Source organism: Eptatretus burgeri, chromosome 12, assembly GCF_056783735.1.
Source record: "Eptatretus burgeri isolate ZD-2024b chromosome 12, Ebu_testis_v1, whole genome shotgun sequence".
Taxonomy (NCBI): domain Eukaryota; kingdom Metazoa; phylum Chordata; class Myxini; order Myxiniformes; family Myxinidae; genus Eptatretus; species Eptatretus burgeri.
Window position 1 is genome coordinate 88,890,426 of NC_140972.1, and position 21,199 is coordinate 88,911,624.

The following is a 21,199-nucleotide window of genomic DNA, read 5'->3' on the forward strand; positions in this document are numbered from 1 at the left end:
GTTAGTGGCATTGGGAAATTAAAATCTTTAATGTCCAAGGTATTCTCATATTTCATATATTGTTTTACTCTTTCTGAATTACATTTTGGTGGATGTAAGTGAGCAAGAACAGACCAGAGAAAACATTTATTATCATTATTCTTAATATTAACAACTGCCTTCTTTCGTTTTATTTCTTTTGGTAATTCAATATAAGAAGAAGCTTTAAGAGGGTTTGATTTTAGAATGTGTATATCTAAAAAGATGATTTTTTTAAATATTGAATCCACTTCCTACCACTGTATTATCAACATCCTCCTCTTGTCTTGATAGTTCTTCATAAACCCCACTATTCAAAAAATCTTGAAATGATGTTATAAAATGAAGATCTGTCCTCATATAAGGAGTTTGTTCTTCATCTTGTCTTTTCATATTCATTTTCACTCCCATATAAAACTTTAAAGTTTTCATTTCTTTTAATGTCTTTTTAATAAATTTTTCAACATCAGGTTTCACTATTTCAATTGATTCAACTATTGATGATGGACCGGGTTCTCCAAATTGAAAAATCCTGATTTTTATATGCCCTTTAAATGCCCCATCAGTGTTTTCAATATAATAGTCTCCCTTTACTTTAAACTCATTTTTCTTGTGTTTTTGTGATTGAAGATGCCTATTATAACTACTCTTCAAAACATCCTTTGAGCAGGTATCACAATGTTTTCTTTCCAACTCAAGAGGGGATATTTTGTGAAATAGATTAAATGTGTGTTTGTTGGTTCGGAGGTGTTTTCTATAATGTTTATATTCGTGATTACAAACATCGCAGTATGTTGTATTCACCATATTTATATAATAAAACTTTGCTTAAACTAAATTTTCTTGATGAAAATTTCGTTTATTTTACAGGTGAATCTGTGCTTAAACTAAAATTTTCTTGATGAAAATTTCGTTTATTTTACAGGTGAATCTGTGCTTAAACTAAAATTTTCTTGGTGAAAATTTCGTTTATTTTACAGGTGAATCTGTGCTTAAACTAAAATTTTCTTGATGAAAATTTCGTTTATTTTACAGGTGAATCTGTGCTTAAACTAAAATTTTCTTGATGAAAATTTCGTTTATTTTACAGGTGAATCTGTGCTTAAAACCATTTTATCCTCCAACTTTTTCACTTAATAAATACAATGTTTCAAGACACAAAAGACAAGTTTCAATCAATCTCTTCATTTGTTAAAGATGCTGAGAAATATGTCAAGGATGTAAAATTGAACAAAGATAAATATAACAACTATTGGATAAAAACAATTATGGTGGATATGATGAGTTCTTCAATTTACTTCAGTGGAAGGGCTTTTAGTATACCTGGAAGAACATCAATTAAGGTATCTCTAACAAAAGTTTCTCCTCTCCTTCTAGTAATATATTCAAAACTAGAAAAAGCAATGAAACAAGAAAAAGTATCAAAGAACAAAAACCTTATGGATGAAGCTTTAGAAAGAAAAGATAAGACCATCTGTAATATGCAAGGAGAAATTTGTATTTTTTTCAACAACCCTAAAGATATAAATCCTGATGAAATAAAGGATGTTAATATATCAGGTGAAATGACATTTCGTTCAATTGTAGTTAAGGATCATTTTAAAATTACCTTTAATATAAAAAATGTAGCAGTTGAATCTGTTAATGAAAAAATGTATATCGATATCGATGGTAATGTTTTTTTCTACTAATTAAATGAGTCAATATTCAACTGAAGATTTTGAAGATTATGAGAGTGATTATGATACCGAGAGTTTGCATTCAAACGATAGTTATGGCACCGAGAGTTGGTGTTCAAATGATAGTTATGAAAGTATAGATGATTCTGAAAGTATCGAAGATGAATTTCAGTTTAAGTAAAGTTTTACTTTATAAATATGAATAGTTTACTCGATTTTGAGCCTCTTGAATCCCATGATTCTCCATATGACAAATTTGAGAATTGCCCTGCGTGTGAAAGACGGGGATTAAACACAGAGTCAAAAGCCTATAAACAATGTATATTCTGTGATTATCTTCTAATTAATGATAATCAAAAATATAAAAAGGAAAATAATTCTTTTAGATTTACACCAAAAATGAATTACTTTACAAGATTGATTTGAGAAATGAATGTAAAGTACGAGGGTGAGAACACACCTTTCCTTACAAGGGAAGAAACTGAACGTATTAGAGAAATGTTCAAAGGATTGTTGTTATATATTATTCATGGATGTGATTTTCAGGGAAATATCAACACAAGATATTGCATAAATAAAATAATGGATTATCTTGAAATTAAACCTGAACTTAGGATAAAATATAGAATTTCGAAAAAAGCCAATAATAAATTAAATAACCTGTTTTCCAAATATATAAATGAATGATTTTTTACCCATTTGGGAAAATAAGATAAAATTTGACAACCATAAAAATCTCCCAAATTCATTAAGATGCCTCATAGTTGGTTCAAGTGGATGTGGAAAAACCTGCTTACTTTTAAAGATGCTCCTCACTCCCAACTTTTTAGATTATGATAATTTAATAATTTTCACAAAGTCGAGTTTTCAACCAGAGTATCAACTACTCTCACAAGGTTTTAATGCTGGTCTTCAAAAAGAAGATATAATCGGTTTATTTAAACTTCAAAAAAACCAAAATGATTTTAACATTGAAGATATAATACAACTATTTTGTGATACACAGAGATGTAAAAAGAAATCAAAACCGATAACTTGTATTCTGAGTGATAATACGGATGATATACCGTCTCCCCAAGATTTGGATAAATCCAAAAAGAACCTCGTTATCTTTGATGATTGTGTTAATGAGAGAAACCAAACGGTAATGGACAGCTACTACACAAGAGGGAGACATTCTTCTTGTCATTGTATTTATCTTAGTCAATCGTACTTTCAGCTTCCTCGTCGTTCCATCAGAAACAATGCTAATACTTTTATTTTATTCAAGTTAAATTCAATAGATATAAACAATTTTTGGAGAGACAATTGTTCGACATTATGTAGTAAAAAGGAATTTGGGGATTACATGAATCACACGACTGAAAAATATAAATATATTGTTGTGAAACAAGATGAGATATTAAATGATATTTTTCAATAAATAAATGGATGCGAAAGAAAGAGCAAGAAGATTTAGGGAACATCAAGAGTTGGTTTCAAAAGTTGTAAAACAGCAGGAAGACATAAAGAAGAAACGCAGACAGAAACTAACGGGCGAAGAAGCATTTGAAAGAAAACAAGAGAAATTTTTTAAACCACTTTTAAAAACTTCCCAAGGAAAAATGAAAGATGTTTCCACAGTTCCCACAGTAGAATATACTCCCAGAAAGCTCCAAATGTTAAAAGATTTCAGTCAAATGACGGAGGAAGAATTAGAGCATTTAGGAGAATTAGAATATGATGATGAAGGTTTATTTCAACAACTGGAAGAGATTAATCGACCCCCTGATTATATTGTGAATGCTCTTCAAAACAATGAATATTCAGCGGATTCAAAAACCAAAGCAGGACTCATTCCAACAGAACAATCAGCAATATTTCATCTTGTTCAAGAAAAGGTATTGATATTTAATGATGAATTAAGGTTCTTGGGTTCTGCTCAACCCCCTGTTAAACTAACTCCGAGATTAATGTTTCTTCTCACAAAAGATGGAAGACAAGGTTCAACTGTGAGGGATGAATCAAAGTATATTGATAAACCATTGGATATGGAAAATAATGATGATAGAGTATATATTGATCTGCTGAACACTCTAAATTATAAGGTTATTCTTTCTGGTAAAAGTAGGAAGAATGAGAAGGAGAAACACATTATTCAGGCTTTAAGTATCCTTGGTTCAGGTGTTAGTTTTCTTCCAAATGACCCATCGCAATTAGTTAATAGACTGTTATTGTTGTTAGGCAGTAAGAAGGCTGGAAATAACAATTGTTTTAATGAAGCATCAGCCATTTTAGACCAGTTGATGAACATGAAAATAATTAATAAATATCAATATAAAGACATTTTATCTCATATTAAATAAGATGAGAAGCACAATCCTTAGTTTCAATTTCACAACAAGCGACCACACATCTTCATTCCCATACCCACTACAACTTGACACAACAAAAGAATATGAGGCATCTTTATTGTCCATGGAAACTTATAATACCTTATTTAATATAACCGAGAAAAATGACAAGTTTAGTTATAATCCGGGAAGTGGATACAAAACGATAACAGTCTCACCCGGAGCATATGAGATTTCTCAAATATCTTCCGAAATTGCTCGTCTTATGAAAGAACAGGGTGATGAACCAAAAAATATTGTTATAAACATTCAAAAACATACTTCAAAATCAACGATTAAAGTTAAAAATAACTACAAGGTTGATTTCACAATTGATAATTCATTTAGAGAGTTATTGGGTTTCTCCTCAAAAAGATTGAAACTAATGGGACGTTTTACAGTGATAATGTCATTCAAATATCCTCAGGAATAAATTCGGTGTTAATTCACTGTGATTTGATTGATGGTGCTTATAATGATGGGAAAAAAACAAATACAATATTTTCATTCAGCGCATACTCAACCCCAATTGGTTATAAATTCAATATGGAACCCAAAAATTTGGTTTATCTTCCTGTGTCAGGAAAAACCATACACAGAGTAAATTTTAGGATAACCGACCAAGATAATCGTGTGATTTCTTTTAATGGAGAAGTTATATCCATCAGAATTCACCTACGTGAAGTTTTCCAATAAATAAATACGATGGTTATTGTGAGGAAACACGAGTTGGAAAAATATAAAATAATTACAGGGGATGGGATGTTCCTTTCCCCATACTACAAGGGTGAAGGTATGTATCTTGGTAGAGGATACTATAAACCTAAGAGACAAAGGGGTGTTGGACATCAATTTAGAGGAGATGGGATAATTGATACTCTCATGGGTATTGGTTCAACTATTCTTCAACATAAAGATCTAATTGGTTCAACTGCTTCTGCTGTGGGAAATGTTGCAGGTGCCGTAAAGAGTATAAAAGATGCTCAGAAGGAATCTCATAAATTACAAGCAATAAAAGAAATTAAGAAAGGCAAAACTCAGTTGTCCCCCCAAGAACGACAGAAAATAATTCAAATACTTGGATCAGGGTTTCAAAAGTTTTAACATCTTTTTTTTCCGAAATAAATACAAGTATGGAAGCAATTGATAGTATCTATGATTTGGATGATACTATTATCATCTCAAACTCCACTAAAAAAGAAGATTACTTCAAGGTAAATGCAATAACTGGAACAGACTGGAATACGAATGGTACAAAAAGTTTTGAAATAAATAATCAACAAACCTATTTGAATCTCTCCGAAAGTTTCTTGTTGTGTAAATTTAAATTCACTAAAGCTGGGAATAATACAAACGCTACACTTGTAAATGATTTCTTCTGGAAAATGTTTGATAGTGTGCGTTTGTATATTGGGACACAAGAAGTTGAAGCGGTTGATTATGTCTCTGCTGTATCTGAAATGATAAAATTTACACTCTATACATTCAGTGATAGAATGGGAAAGGGGTCTGCCGAAGGTTTTATTCCTGATATGTCAACGGGAACAAACACAGACCCTGGATATACTCAAAGGAAAGGAATGTATAATGATGATACAAAAGCAGAAAATAGTTTTACTGTGGCAGTTCCTCTTAAAGGTATATTTGGATTTTGTGATCATGATAAAGTTCTGTATGGTCTTAAAATTAGATTTCAACTACAGAGGAATGATAATGAAAATCGATTGCTTTTTGGTGTTGGTAGTGCTTTTGGTGAACAGAATAAATTTGTAATTGAGGAGATGAGTTGGTATATCAGTGAATATACTCCTAATCTTAAAACAGAAGAGATGTTGAATCGAAGACTTAACTCAAAGAAACCACTCAGTGTATCATACCTCAAAAGAAGATGTCAACACGTTAAACTCAATCAAACTACTTACACGTGGAATTTGGGTTTCTGGAAGGAAAGCCACGATATCTGTGGATCATTTTTAAAAAGCCAGATGGTGATACTGCGACTGATAAGAATAATGCATTGAGTGATAATGCTAAGGTGAAACAACTTCGCGTTTCTCTAGATGGAACATTTTACCCACGAGATAGATTGGAAATTAATTGGGAAAAAAATGATTTTGCTGAAGCATACAAGTCTTACCAAAAGGTGTGTGAAAGTAATGGAAATAAAGAACCTATTTTGGATATGACAGCATTTAAAAGTTTGTATACAATCTATGCGTTTGACCTGAGCGCTCAAAAGGAAACTATAAAGTCTAATCGAGTGGATACTTCCCTATACATTGAAAGAGGAGAGAGTGAAGAAGTTGATACATATTGTTTGCTTTTGGAAGAAACAGAATTGCAGATTAATACAGATAATGGTGTGATGATTAGTCTCACATAATTTTTTGTTAAATAAATGAGTGGCAAAGTACCAACTGGGGTATATGTTAATCAAATCAATCTTCATAAACTATCATCTTGTGTTCAAAATCAAAAGCCTTGTACGATTAACGTTAATACAATTCAGAGAAAAGGAGCAGTAAGAATTGATGTTTTTCTCACAAGAGAACAGGTTAAAATCTTGAATGACACTGGCTCACTTAAAATTAAAATGACAAAACCAATGTTGAAAAAATATTCAATAAGAGAGACGAGTGGAGGATTTCTCCCATTTCTAATTCCTTTATTTGCTGGTTTAAGTGCGGTTGGAGCATTGACGGGTGGTATTTCAACAGCGGTGAAAACTGCCAACGAAAGGAAGGCTCAACTCCAGGCTCAAAAAGAATTGGAAAGACATAACAAAGAGTTGGAGAAACAAATTAGTGGAAGTGGTGTAATTGTAGATTTTGCTGAAAAACTTGAAGGTCTGCCTGATAAAGCGAGATTGTTAGTTGGAGATATGCTTTCTTCTATAGCACAAGCAGGTGTAAAATTAACTAAAAGAGGTAATGGATTATATCTTTCTAATAAATAAATGAGCATTGATGAGTGGTTGAAAGAATTTGGAAAGAATACAACATCAAATTTACAACTTGTCAAATATTGTAAGAAATTAAAAATTCATAATGTGGTTATTTGTATGAGAGATGAATTAACAAATGTGCCGAAACATACAAAGAATATTATTATGAACTTAGAAGATAATAATGGGAACGGTTCTCATTGGGTTTGTATTTTTAATAGTCAAGACAAATATTATTTTGATAGTTTTGGTCTTCCGCCACCTGTTGAAGTCATAAAATTCTTACAGAATGGTGTTTATCAAACATTTCAAGTCCAAGAATTAAATTCCAAGTGTTGTGGTCAATTATGCCAATATGTGTTATTTCAACTCAACAAAAATAAAAAAAATTATGATATTATTTTTAATCTAATATAAATGACTTATGTTGGTAAAGATGGTTCTATCGTTGGTGTATCTCAAGAACTGGATTATTGATTTATCAAATTATTACACAAAGGCACAGGCTGAACGATATAAATATAATATAACCAAAAATATTAACATGAAAAATGCTTATAAATTAAAAAATTATCCAACCCCAACTGAAGCGAATGACTTGGTGAGATTAAGTGATTTATCACAATATATATATATATATATATACTTAAATAAAACGGCTGTGTATTCCAAAGATACAGAAGTGTTGATATTATCTCCAGGTCATACAGAATTCACAGTTCGAATTAAAATAAATTTTTATAAAGAAGGGCGTATCGTTTGTATGAGAATAGAACAATGGGGGTATGATATGAATGATTTAGGGTATAATTGGTCATTTAAAATTAACCTCGAAGACCTGGAACAATTAAATCAGTCTCGTAAGGAAGAATATTATCCACTTGGTATCGAGAATGAGTTTTGTAGGGCTACGATTAGTAAACAACAAATAAAAGAATTTAATAAGGGTAAATATAATAATGGTTTTGCCCTTGTTTATCTCATGAAAACAGAAAAAAACAGGATTATATATAATAAGTAAGGAAATACAAAATGATTTAACTATGGGAAGATGGGGAGGTGTTTCGTGCCATAATATTATTCTAACATATATTTCTAATACATAAATGACAGCAAGAAGGCTTCAAGAAAATTATCATTTCTGTGTTCAAGCATACCTTCAAGAAAAGGGTATTCGGTATTTTAATAAATATGTTCTACAACATAAGAATGAGGTATTTTCAATAAAAGATTGGCATTATGCTGATGTTGATAAACCGACAACTTTAGATTTAATTAGAATGTTAAATAATGAAAAAATTATAAAGTTAAGAAAAGGTAAGGCTCTTTTAGAAATTCAAAAGAAATTTTATTGGTTTCCTGTTGTAAAAAAATTATTTTGGATACAGGAATAACAAGAAATCCTGATGAATATATGTATAATATTCTATGGGGTGTAAGCGATTCAAGGATAGTAAGGGATGAGGAAGGAGTTGAAGAAGAGAGGGAAGAGGAGGAAAAGGAGAAGAGAGAGAAGGAGGAGAGGGAGAAGAAAGAGGAGTAAAGAGAGAAGAGAGAGAGGGATGAAAGGGAGAAGAGAGGGAGGGAGGAAAGAGAGAAGAGAGAGAGGGAGGAGAGGGAGGAAAGAGAGTGGATGAATAAATATCAAAATATGGAAACCAGTGAGATTCAAAAAAGAATAGGGGTATTACAGAAAATAACTCAACCCACCGAGGAGGAAAACAAAGAATTGATAAGTCTATTTACAATACTTTCGACAAGACTATTGACATCGAGAAGACATGTATTTTAATTCAAGTTTTTCATTTTTTTTTTTTTCTTAAATAAATGGGGGAGAGAGTGAAGGCATTTCTAAGGATTCTTCATGTTTTAAAAATTAAGATTCAAATGTGCATGTTGGAAACTAAAAAGGTTTTTGCACTCTGCAGGAATTTTTCTCATAAATAAATGAGTTATTGTCTCAAATGTAAAAAGAAAACTAATACTAAAAATATTTCATATATTAAAAGTAAAAATAACAGGGTTATACAAAAAGGTATATGTTCGGTGTGTGGTTCAAAAAAAAATCAATTTATCTCCCAACACAAACTAGGAGGAGATATACAAAAGTTTTTATCAGGAAGTAAATTTACAACTACTGGAATACCAGGGGAATTACATCTTCCAGGGTATTCTTTCTGTGGTCCAGGCACAAACTTGGATAAAAGATTAGATGAGGCAGACAATCCTAAATCCTGGAGTAAGCCTATCAATAGAGTTGATGAAGTGTGCATGAGACACGATATTGATTATGGGAATACCACAACGTTGGAAGAAAAGCATGAAGCCGATAGAGAAATGTTGTATAATTTGTCTCTGATACAAAATCCAACCTTGAGAGAAAAAGTTGATCGGTTCATTGTGAAGAAGATGATCAGTGCTAAATTGAAACTTGGACTTGGAAATTCAAAAAACTTGTAAGCTCTAATGATGTCATTAAGATTGAAGAGCAATTAGCTGATGAATTACATAAACCAATATTCACAAAGTTTCAGAGAAGGAAAGTTTATTCCAAGGAAGTAGATTATATCTGGTCTGCTGATTTGATTGAACTCAATAATGATAAGGGGTACAAATATGCTTTAACCGTTATTGATTTGAGGAGTAGATATGTGTGGGTTGTCCCTTTAAAAAACAAAACAGGTAATACTCTTATGTTAGCTTTTCAACAGATATTTAATAAAAGTCAGAGAAAACCTAAAAAAATTGTGGACTGATGAGGGTAGAGAGTTTTATAACAAGACATTTATGAATTTTCTAAAAAATAACAGTATTACATTATACAGTACCTTTAATGAAGGGAAGGCAGTTGTTGTTGAACGTTTTAATCGTACCTTAAAAGAGAGACTGTATAAAAAATTCACACAACTCGGTTCACAACAATGGTCATCTTTTATTCAGGATATTGTGGATAAGTATAATGACACGATTCACACGGCAACAAATATGAAACCATCAGAAACATTTACAAAATTAAAATATGAAAAAGAGATTAATGTCAGAAAACCTAAGTTCAAAGTTGGTGATATCGTAAGAATATATAGGTGGAAATCTCATTTTGAAAAAGGTTATACGAAAAGATGGACCAACGAGCTTTTTAAAATTGTTGATGTAATAGATACGGTTCCTTGGACTTATAAGATATATGATTTGGAAGGGAAGAGATTTTAGGTTCATTTTATTCACAGGAATTACAAAAGACAAAGATAAATTGAAATTTTTGACTCCGCCCCTTTTTGGCTCCACCCACACAAGCCCCCGCCCACACAAGCCCCGCCCACACAAACCCCACACAAACCCCACCACACACCCCCCCACAAGCTCCAATAAATTGAATTTTTTTGACTCCGCCCCTTTTTGACTCCGCCCACACATGCCCCTCCCACCGAAGCCCCGCCCACACAAACCCCACACAAACCCCACACAAGCTCCACACAAGCTCCACACAAGCTCCACACAAAAACTCCACACAAGCTCCACACACACAAACCCCACACAAGCTCCACCCATATTCATCATATTCACATAATTAGTGATTAGTTAATTAGTTCCCCACACACACAACATGTTTATTTAATTAAAAAATTATCCACCCATCCACACAAGCTCCACTCATCCACCCATCCCGCCATCTCTCCACGCATCCATTTATCCACACAAAGCTCATACACATAAGCCTCATCCACATTCACCCCTCCCACACAAGCTCCACCCACATAAACCCCTGCCCATATAAACCCTGCCCACATAAACCCCTCCCACATAAGCCCTGCCAACACAAGCTCCACACAAAAACTCCACACACATAAACCCTGTCCACATAAACCCCTCCCACACAAGCTCCACCCACATAAACCCCACCCACACAAGCCCCACCCACACAAGCCCCACCCACACACACACCCCGCCCACACAAGCCCCTCCCACACACACCCCACCCACACAAGCCCCCACCGAAGCCCCGCCCACACAGGCCCCGCCCACACAAGCCCCACCCCCTCATCCCCCCTGTGCGCCCCCACCTTTGACCCACCACCTCCCTCATCCCACCCCCACCCTTCCCCACACACACACATGGGGAGGGGAGGGATGGGATGAGGGGTGATGGGTCATTGGGGAGCGCACCTACCCCCCTCCCCCCAACCCCCCCCTTTACATCTCTTTTATTCTTTTCTTGTAATTCAGAATCAAGTAATTGTAAACAAAACAAATATAATTTATTAATATTGAAAATATTAAATATTCATTTGCGAGAATGTATAATCTTTCCCAGCAATCTTCTTCAGATGTCTTGTGATTTCGAAACTCAGACACCATATTCTGTTTTGAAACAAAAAGTGGATAATAATTAGGTTCTATAAAGATAATTACATGGTAATATGAATAAGCCTCGTTGACCACTGAATTAACACACCAGGAGCCTGTCATCCTTTCAAGGTCAATAAAATGAATTCCAGTGTACTGACAAAACCACGTCCAAACTAATGATGCAACCAACATAAGGCGACATTCTAAAGAGAGAGTGATATTAATAATAATTCAGAAATATTTACCTCCAGAAAATCATGTGTTGTACGAGTGATATTAATAATAATTCAGAAATATTTACCTCCAGAAAATCATGTGTTGTACAAGATTGCTTCAACAGCTGATGTTGTGCGATAGTGCTGAAAAAAAAAAAAATAATAAGTCAAGGGTATAGATGAAGAGACAGACAGGGAAAGCAACACACACACACACACACACACACACGCACACACACACACATACACACACATAGACACACACACACACGTGCCTCACCATTGGTTTAATTCATTCGAGATCAGAGACCAGTCATTATAAATCATTGGCCTCTTCAATAAGAGCAGAGAGAGGTAGGTAGAAAGACAGACAGAGAGAGAGGCACACACACACGTGTCTCACCATTGGTTTAATTCCTTCGAGATGAGAGGACGTGATAAGACTTCATGCCACTCATTGTAAATGTCTTTCAATTCTCTTCTAAAATCATTGATCTCTTCAATAAGAGTATTAATTTCATGAACCACGTCATGATATGTAAACTCAATTTCTTCCAATGCCCTGTCAGGGAAAAAAAAAATATATATATATATATATCAGAATTATCATGATTTAATTAATAATCATTTGCTTCATCGTTCAAAGAGAAAAGCATACACAAACTTACCAACTCTGTAGTGGGCTGTTGGCTTCATCGGAAGAAAGATCGTCCATGCCTCAGTTGTAAAAATGAAAATCCCGTCTGGCAGAAACTTTGTCTGGCGAACCGCTTATAAAGCAACGATGAGGAGATTGCTGGGTGTGGGCACAGGAAATGACAAGCTTCTCTTAATGATCTCATCTGGCCACCGCCCGAGTTGCAAATCATTTTTGTACATAAACCACGCCATAAAAGTTTTGATTCAAATGTTTTCAGTTCGTGTTCTGAGATAAAATATAAACACGAGACCTTGTCTCACAGAATAGTTCCTATTTTTTCACAGCATGACAGTCCAAAACCACTTCCTCATTCACACAGCACGGCCGTGTCAAAAAAAACTTCCTCATTTTCACGGCATGAACTGAAAACATTTGAAACAAAACTTTTTTTATGGCATGGTTTATGTACAAAAATGATTTGCAACTCGGGCGGTGGCCAGATGAGATCATTAAGAGAAGTTTATCATTTCGTAATGCCACAAAAGGGGTATCTTAAAAAATATAAAGATTCAAATGTTTTGTTTTTCAATATTTTAGATGGGGATTATTGTGCAAAGAAAATTAAACTATTGAAGGAATTTGAGAATGAACAAATGTTTATAGGTTCAATGAGTGAGCTAAACAATATGCATTGGTTATTTGATAAAGAGTGCCCCGAGGCTTAGACGTTTCAGATATTTCTTTCGAATCACCTTTAACAAATCTTTATCTTGTTGTATGGGTTATTTGATAAAGAGTGTCCCGGGGCTTAGGCGTTTCAGATATTTCTTTAGAATCACCTTTAACAAATCTTTATCTTGTTGTATGGGCTATTTGAATAGAGAGCCCCTAGGTTAAAAGGGTTCATATCAAAAATGACCGTTTTTACAGCCATTTTTCCCTGCTGTGCAGGGGTTTGGCTTTTTCTTGAGGCAATGTTTTATGGCCGGATGCCCTTCCTGACACCAACCCTGGTCGCCTCTTACGACACACAGGGATATGGTACACCTATTCTAACCGGGGCATACACCGGGACCAGTACACTGGCACTCATTTCGCCGACCTCGGAAGAATGGCAGGCTGAGTCAACCCCCTGGTGTTAATTCAGCAGCCAACGGGATTTGAACTCAGGACCCTGGGATCCCAAGCCGCCACCCTAACCACTAAGCCAACACCAGGCTCCAGGTTAAAAGGGGAGACAAATAAATATACCTTGGGCTAAAAAGGGGATTTATTTTTTCAGGGGAAAAAAAAGAAAAATTTCATGGCTGAAAATCCCCCATTCATTTACATCCGGAAAAGTGAGCCAGAACCAGTATTCTTTCCCTACATATATATATATATATATATATATATATATATATATATATATATATATATATATATATGTATGTGTATGTGTATATGTATGTATATATGCATATGTGTGTGTATATATTGTTACGGTTGTGGAAATTCACAGAACACCATTCAGGTTCCCCGAAGATCAGTTGTGTCGATAAGTGTGTGTCCAGAATAGATTTCCCCACCGATGTCTAACGGGAATTACTCGTGAGCCGGGCTGTGCATCTTTGAGGAAGTATTATTCTTTTCTGTCGTTATTTTGAACAACATCTCCTGACCACCTGAACCAACAACCGCCAACATCTCCTCACCACCTTAACCAACAACCGCCAACATCTCCTCACCACCTTAACCAACAACTGCCAACATCTCCTCACCACCTTAACCAACAACCGCCAACATCTCCTCACCACCTTAACCAACAACCGCCAACATCTCCTCACCACCTTCTCCACACCCGCCAACATCTCCTCACCACCTTAACCAACAACCCCCAACATCTCTTCACCACCTTGACCAACAACCGCCAACATCTCCTCACCTTCGTCTCCACCAACGCCGCCATCTTTTCCCCAACAAACAACGTCTCCTCACCTTCGTCTCCACAAACGCCGCCATCTTTTCGCCAGCAACGGCATTCCACAGACGAACGGCATCTCCGCCGACAGACACGGGGTCTCCCTCGTTGGGGAGAGGGCCGGTGATTTCAACCACGTCCGCTTTGTCCACGTCAGGACGGCAAGATCGGATCAAAATGACAAAAGGGGCAGAGCCAGCGGGGGGTGAAGGGTCAGAGGTGAAAGAGCAACCCCCCCCCCCCAACCCGATAAAAGGCGGGGCTGACACGCCGAGAGACCAGTTGGGTACGAGTCTGGGTTCGTGGTCGAGTTCGCCTGGAGTCTGAGTTCGTCTGGAGTCTGGATTCGTGGTTCACTCTGGGTTCGTTGTCCAGTCTGGGTTCGTGGTTGGGTTCAGTTCAGAGTGGAGCTCTCCAGTTGAGTACAAGTGGAGCTCTGGAGACCAGTCAAGTTCGGCAAGAGAGTTGAGGGAGTCCAGTCGAGTCCGGGCTTGGAGAGAGAGAGCTCGGAGGCAGTGGAGAGCTGTTTGGAGTTGGTGTGGAGAGCTGGAGAGTTCGGAGGTTGGAGTGCGGGCAGAGAAACCGAGGGTCGCCGAACCAGGGCCCAGCGAGTCACCATGAGGGTGGCAGGTAACCTGCATGGCCTCTCAGAGCCTTGCTCTCATCCCGGCTCTGAGGAACATTTAAAGGCCTACGGCCCCAGTTCTCCCTGTTCTTTTCTGCGATTTTTCCATGGAAGTCTGTGGCGCCTTGTCCGTTAAGTAGTGAATTGTTATAAGTGCATGTAAATCATAGATAGATCGGCTGTAGGTATTTTTGCTCGCGTCTTGTCCCCTACCCCCATTCATTGCCATTCATTGCTTGCATACGTGTATAAATAAATGTCCTCATTGTTTGAATATTCACCTGCTCGTTGCGTCCCTTCCTCCATTGAACTGCCATAATTGCGTTCGGAATAAACAGTTGGTTATTAATCGCCGATAAGATAAGCGGGTCCAACGGGGCTTGGCGATAATAAACCGCTCGGCAATCGTAAACGGAGCGAGCTGCTGAAAGCAGCTCGTTCCGTGCAGGTCCCGTTGAGGTACAACCTCTCGGTAGTCTGTCCGCGCGAATAATTAGGTAAATCAACAATTCGGCAATCGACCCTGTAACGCGGGCAGAGCATTGACAAGGTTGTGGTGTGGTGAAAAGCACACCCGTATCTGGATTTCGGCATTGATCCGAAAGCTGCGACTTGATTGCCACGTTCGGTGGGCGCGCGCGGCCGCAATTAGCTACAGGCGGTCATCCGCACGACGGAGTGGCGAGAATCCACAAAAATATATTGTTGCGAATTCGCGCCCGCCGGCGTGCGATCGGCCGCTCGACTCGAATGGCGGCCGCCTCGCCCACCGGAACGGACAATTCTGTCGTGACCCTCTCGGAACAACGCCGGGAGCTAGTCACGGGTGGGGGTTTAACCCCACCACGACCGTGCCAATTGCCCACCTGCGCAGGATAGGGTTGCTCGCCAAATTCGATCTACCGAAGTACCTGCGCAGATGGTCGACCGGGCGATCATACCTTGCCGCAGGCCGACTCCGGACACGAACCGCTTAAGCGGTCCGTTCCGTGCTACAGTGATAACCGAGCGGTGTTATCGTCGGCCTCGACGGTTCCGATTAATTATCGGGCGTATTTAGCCCACTACGAACCCTTTATGTGAAGCCGGATGGAGGGTCAATTAAAAGGAAGGAGACGAAGCGAAACGGGCACAGTTCAACATGCAAGCACTTTATTTACACGACACACGGAGAGCACACATATACAGCCAAACAGTCAAAATGCACATATATCAACCCAAACAAAAGCAACAATGCAGAGCTACAACCGAATAAGACTGACACACGGAAACACTTACACAGTTCTACTTTACAAGACACGGCGCCACAAGATCCATGCAAAAACCCCGAAAAGAAAATGGTGACTTCCCTTTGGGCCGTCGAGTCCCTCTCCCACGTCTGTCGACGTGATCGCGCCTGGCCGTGACTCCATGCCCTGGCGGGGTAGGCGAGTCCTCTCCGGCGTGCCTCGTGCCGGCACGTGTTGGCCGCTCGACGTCACGGACGGAGTTTCCGGCGCTATCCCAGTGCGGATAGAAGGGGGGGGGGGAAACGTTGTTGCTCGAGGTCGCGGTGTGGGGAATGGCCGACGCTCCATCCCGCCAGCGGGGTCTCGGGACCGCCCCACAAAAGACCAGGCCAGCGGCCACCAGGAAGAGAAGAGGACGAGCGAGCCGGAAGACAGGAAGAGAGCAAGAGCAACAACAGCGCTCTTTCCGTGTCCGACTTTTTATCCCCCGGGGCTTCGCCCTTCACTCCGCCCCCGTTTTCGGCTCCACCCTCCTTCGAGAGGGTTCTCGAAGAGGGGCGTTCCCTCACCCCGACCGCCTCACGCTGGTCATCCACCAATCGGCGGTGAGCTGCCCCTCCCCCTTCTCCCTCACACCAAGCGCGGAGAAGAATGGCGCGAAAAACCCACCAGCATTGTTGGCAGTTTTCGTCCATTTTAAATAAAAGATAGGGAAAGAAAAATGACTGACTCAAAGCGTCGCAGCCCGGATGGATCACATAAATTCTCTCGAGACAACGGATTTGGGCTAACGACACATGTACTTCAGAGATATCTCACCTACGGGACCTGAATGGTGGTTTGCGAATTTCCACAGCCCTAACAATATATATATATATATATATGTATATATATATGTATGTATGTATGTATGTATGTATGTATGTATGTATATATATATATGTATATATATATGTATATATATATATATATATATATATGTATATATATGTATATATATATATATATATATATATATATATATATATATGTATGTGTATGTATGTATATATGTATGTGTATGTATGTATATGTGTGTGTATATATATATATATATGTATATATATATATATATATATATATATATATATATATATATATATATATATATATATATGTTTGTGTGTGTGTGTACATGTATATATGTATATATATATGTATATATATATATATATATATATATATATATATATATATATATATATATATATATATATATATATATATATATATATATATATATATATATATATATATATATATATATATATGCTCAGGATTGAAAGACATTCCAAGCATTTGACCAGTTTATGATTTTTATCAAGGTCTGAAGAGATGGAAGAGGTTGCTGCCTGTCTGTCTGAAGGATGAGGGATGTTTACTGCAAAGGGTGGAGTCATCAGCAAAGATGTAAAGAGTATTTTCCAGTGTCAGAGAGATCATTGATTAAGGTTAGCAATCGGACTGGGGCCCAGAACAATGCCTTGGGGGCACCGCAGCCTTGATTGGGATTGGAGAAGAAAGGATTCTGTTGGAAGCCACATGTTGGCTCCGAGAGTGGAGGAAGTCAGTAATCCAAGAAGAGTGTCGTTGTCCTTGGATTCCATAGCAGATAGTTTGGAGAGAAATGTGGGTTGCCAGACTGTATTGAAAGCTCAAGATCTGTTCAGAGAGATGCCTCCGGTCTCTAGTCTGATATTGAGGGTATCTATCCATTTTTGGGAGAGTATAAGGAGCTTGTCCAATGTATTATTTTTGACCATAAATTTAATAACTTTGTATTTGAAGAGCTCGTCGCTGCCAGCCAGTGGAAAACTTGTCCTGGCGATGTGTTTCATTTTCTCCACATTGCCTTCTTTCTTCTCTCTCTGGTTTTTATATTTCCAGTCAATCCACTATATTCTCTCTGCTTTTACCACTCGCTTGTCAGGTCAGGTTAGATCTGTGACCTGCTACAGGTACCATGTAAACCTGTACTAACCTGTTCCATGGTCGGGTTGTCGGCGACTAAACCGTCTCCCCCACCAGGTTTTCTGGTGATGAGGATGTTTGGATATGGACACCCAGCAGGATTAAAAACAAAACCCGTCAAAGGGCGGAGGAGCTCCTTGTGAGCCAACGGCCATCCATATCTAGTGCCCAACGGTGTCTGCGGACGTCCTCCTGCAGTTGGGTTACTTTTTTATTAGGAGGTTGGTGGCAGGATTTGCACTCCGGCCACCGTAAAATCCTTCATTCCGCAAAACACAAAAACGCAAAAAAATCTGAAAACCCACTCCGTGGGAGTACCTCCTGTGCAGCTTCCCTTCGCAGGGCAGCTCACCGGATGACAGGATTGGGGCAAAGCCTTCGGGACCCCCAATCTTTGATAGGAGAGAAACCACTGGGTAACATCCCTGGGTCAGATTGCGGGAGAGTGTGTCGGAGTGGTGCTGAGGTGCGATGCAGCGACGCGCTGTTCTGGCACATGCTCCCATACCTGACCTGACCTTTACCACTCTCACAGTCTCACACATATGCACAGGTAATGTTGTGGATTAGTCGTTTGAAGAGTATCTCGGATCGAATGGTCAAAGCCTCGATGATTGACAGTTCCCAGCTGATTATCTGGATGTGCATATGCAGTGTTTACAATGCTCGTAATGATATATTGGTGGTTTCAGAGGAAATAGCTAGTTGGTGGTTCTTTCAGAGAAATAGCTAGTTGGTGGATGTGACTGCAGTCTTCATGTTGCTGGATTTTCAGGGACATTGACATCGAGGAGAATTATCTTCGGATCCCACACGTGGTTATTCAGGGGTGCAGAAAATCATTAAATAAATCAACAAAGAAAAGATTTGCTCGCTGAATGTTTCCTTGGGCAACGCACTCTTATTGCCTTGCATACATGCCAGATGTTCACTTTTGGGTGTTAAAATTGGTTGACATGAACCGCCACATAGCCTGTACCCCCCCCCCCCTTGGAATTGTTTTGTTTTCAGTTTGTCCTTTCCTGAATGTAAGCATGTGATTTATTTATTTGCTCGTTACGGATTTTTTTTCCCCACGATTCCCATTGGCACACCTGCTTTTATGACAAGTCAGACAGAATGTCGAATGCAGTCTTTTGCTTGTATGCAATGAGAAAGCTCATGTTGTGGTTCATACGAAGTGGTGTTATTTCACCCTAGGCACAAGTGATGAGCAAAATGCATCGGCCTCTGTGAATTGCCAGTCGAAGGATACTTCCTTTCCTCCGCGGGATGAAGGCTGTCAGGTCGAGTCGATTGAAAATCATTTGGTCCTCAAATCCAGCAGCCTTGTAAGTGAGGGAATGAAACCGGAGATGCTCGTTTTATCTTCGCTTGTGTTTTCACCGGATATGCAGTCTGTGCAACATGAAACGTACCAACAGTTGCAAGAGATCCTGTCTATGCAAGCGGCCGAGCCCGCCATTATCTGCACCAGCATTGAGACAACCGATGGTCAGCCCGTAGACTCCAGGATCAATAAATGGAAAAAGTTTGGATGCGAACGCTGTGGAAAATATTTCGCGAACCAGTACAAACTTAGCACACACCGTTGCGTGCTCGTCGGAGAGAAACCGTACAAGTGTCAGATTTGCAATAAATCTTTTGGAACTACTTCTAACCTAGCACGTCATCGCCGTGTACACACGGGGGAAAAGCCGTATAAGTGCCCATACTGTGATAAGTGCTTTACGCAGCAGACCACACTCACAGATCATAAGCACGTGCACACTGGGGAAAAGCCTTATAAGTGCGAGGAATGTGGTAAGGCCTTCGCCTTCAAGGCGTATCTATTCTGCCATCGTCAAAACCACGCTAAACTGAAGTACGAATGTGTCGATTGTGGAAAACGTTACGCGCAGAAGGTGGGGCTCACGCGACACAAGCACACGCACATCGGGAAGACGCGCCCCTCGCCAAAGACGTACGATTGCGAGGTGTGCGGGCGCTCCTTCTTCTGGCCAACGTCGTTGATATATCATTCTCGGAGTCACACTGGCGAAAGACCCTATCAGTGTGAAGAATGCGGAAAAAAGTTCAAGCAATTGCGAGACGTTAATCTTCACCGTCGCACTCACATGCCCGTGAAACCCTTTCAGTGCAACGAGTGCGGAGAGAGGTTTACCCAGAAACCACATCTCACGAGCCATCTACGAAAGCACTCGGGAGAAAAGCCTTTCGTGTGCTCAGAATGCGGAAAGGCCTTTACAATGGTGGGGAACCTGAATGTACACATGCGCGTACACAACAAACAAAAGATGAAAACATAAATGCTCCGTTTTGTCTCCCGATTGGTTTTGAAGAATGAAGCTCATGTTACTAGTACGTGAAACAGGTGGAGGATGTTATTTACTTGTTTTTGCCATCAATACTAATTTGAAAATGAGCTTTTTGTACCAATTATTTTTGTCGATATATTCTTCTTCTTTTTTCATAAATATCTTTAAGCACTTCCTCAATGGGTCCTCATGGTCCTTTGCAGATTGTGCTCGATTGTATAACTCACTTGTATTTGAAATGCTGATCAAAAATGAATTTTGCTCTTACTCATACATTAACATATTCACCCATTTGTTTCATTCATTCTGTGCTTGTCATTCTATTTGATGAAATAAATTGGTCGATTTAAGGTGAGGACTGCTGCACCGTCGTCTTTTGTCGTATTTCTTGCTGGCCAATAACCGGGCACTTTTTTTAAAGTCTGTGGAAATAAATAAATAAACAAGTCTGAAGATGACAATGGTTCACGAGGGGTATTTGACGATGTAGATTGTTTCAGAAGTCAAGGATGAGACAATGTGATAATTTTTGACCAAGTTATAAAAATGATCAACATGATGTGGTACGGGTGACATGTTATTAACTGCAAAATGTCGAAAACGCGGTTTCGTTCAACAACTTTCAAAATTTGACCTTTGCATAACCTTTAAACGTCACAAAACAATGTTGTGGACATTAAAATAAGGAAACAGGAAACGTGCTATAGCTTATTGGAGTTGGTTCCTCGAAGAAGGTCGAAAACCCGGTTCGATTCCCACAACTTTGAAAATTTGACCTTTGTGGCCTTTAAAGGTCAAAGGTCAAGGATTATGACCTTTGGTACAAAATTTCCTCTGGAACA

General features: G+C 38.5%; 1 protein-coding gene and 1 long non-coding RNA gene across 8 annotated transcripts in view; one reads left to right on the forward strand and one right to left on the reverse strand.

Moving 5' to 3' along the window:
• The window catches only part of LOC147016096 (uncharacterized), an 89,061-nt gene extending 68,349 nt beyond the window's left edge, over window positions 1-20,712 (forward strand). For all 6 annotated transcript variants that reach the window (XM_085848791.1, XM_085848795.1, XM_085848792.1 and 3 more), the window contains one exon: window positions 19,240-20,712. In XM_085848791.1, coding sequence (XP_085704917.1) covers window positions 19,240-20,348 — 1,109 coding nt within the window. In that variant the 3' untranslated portion in view covers window positions 20,349-20,712. The remainder of the gene's footprint in view (window positions 1-19,239) is intronic.
• On the reverse strand, window positions 11,205-13,101 carry LOC147016097 (uncharacterized). 2 transcript variants are annotated; one of them, XR_015049994.1, is made up of 4 exons: window positions 12,244-13,101; window positions 11,979-12,137; window positions 11,662-11,719; window positions 11,205-11,372 (listed from the first exon to the last, which is right to left on the reverse strand). It is a non-coding gene; the product is annotated as an uncharacterized LOC147016097 (long non-coding RNA). The 2 variants fall into 2 exon arrangements; XR_015049993.1 differs by having other exon boundaries at window positions 11,662-12,137.
• Window positions 20,713-21,199: the final 487 nt, after the last annotated feature.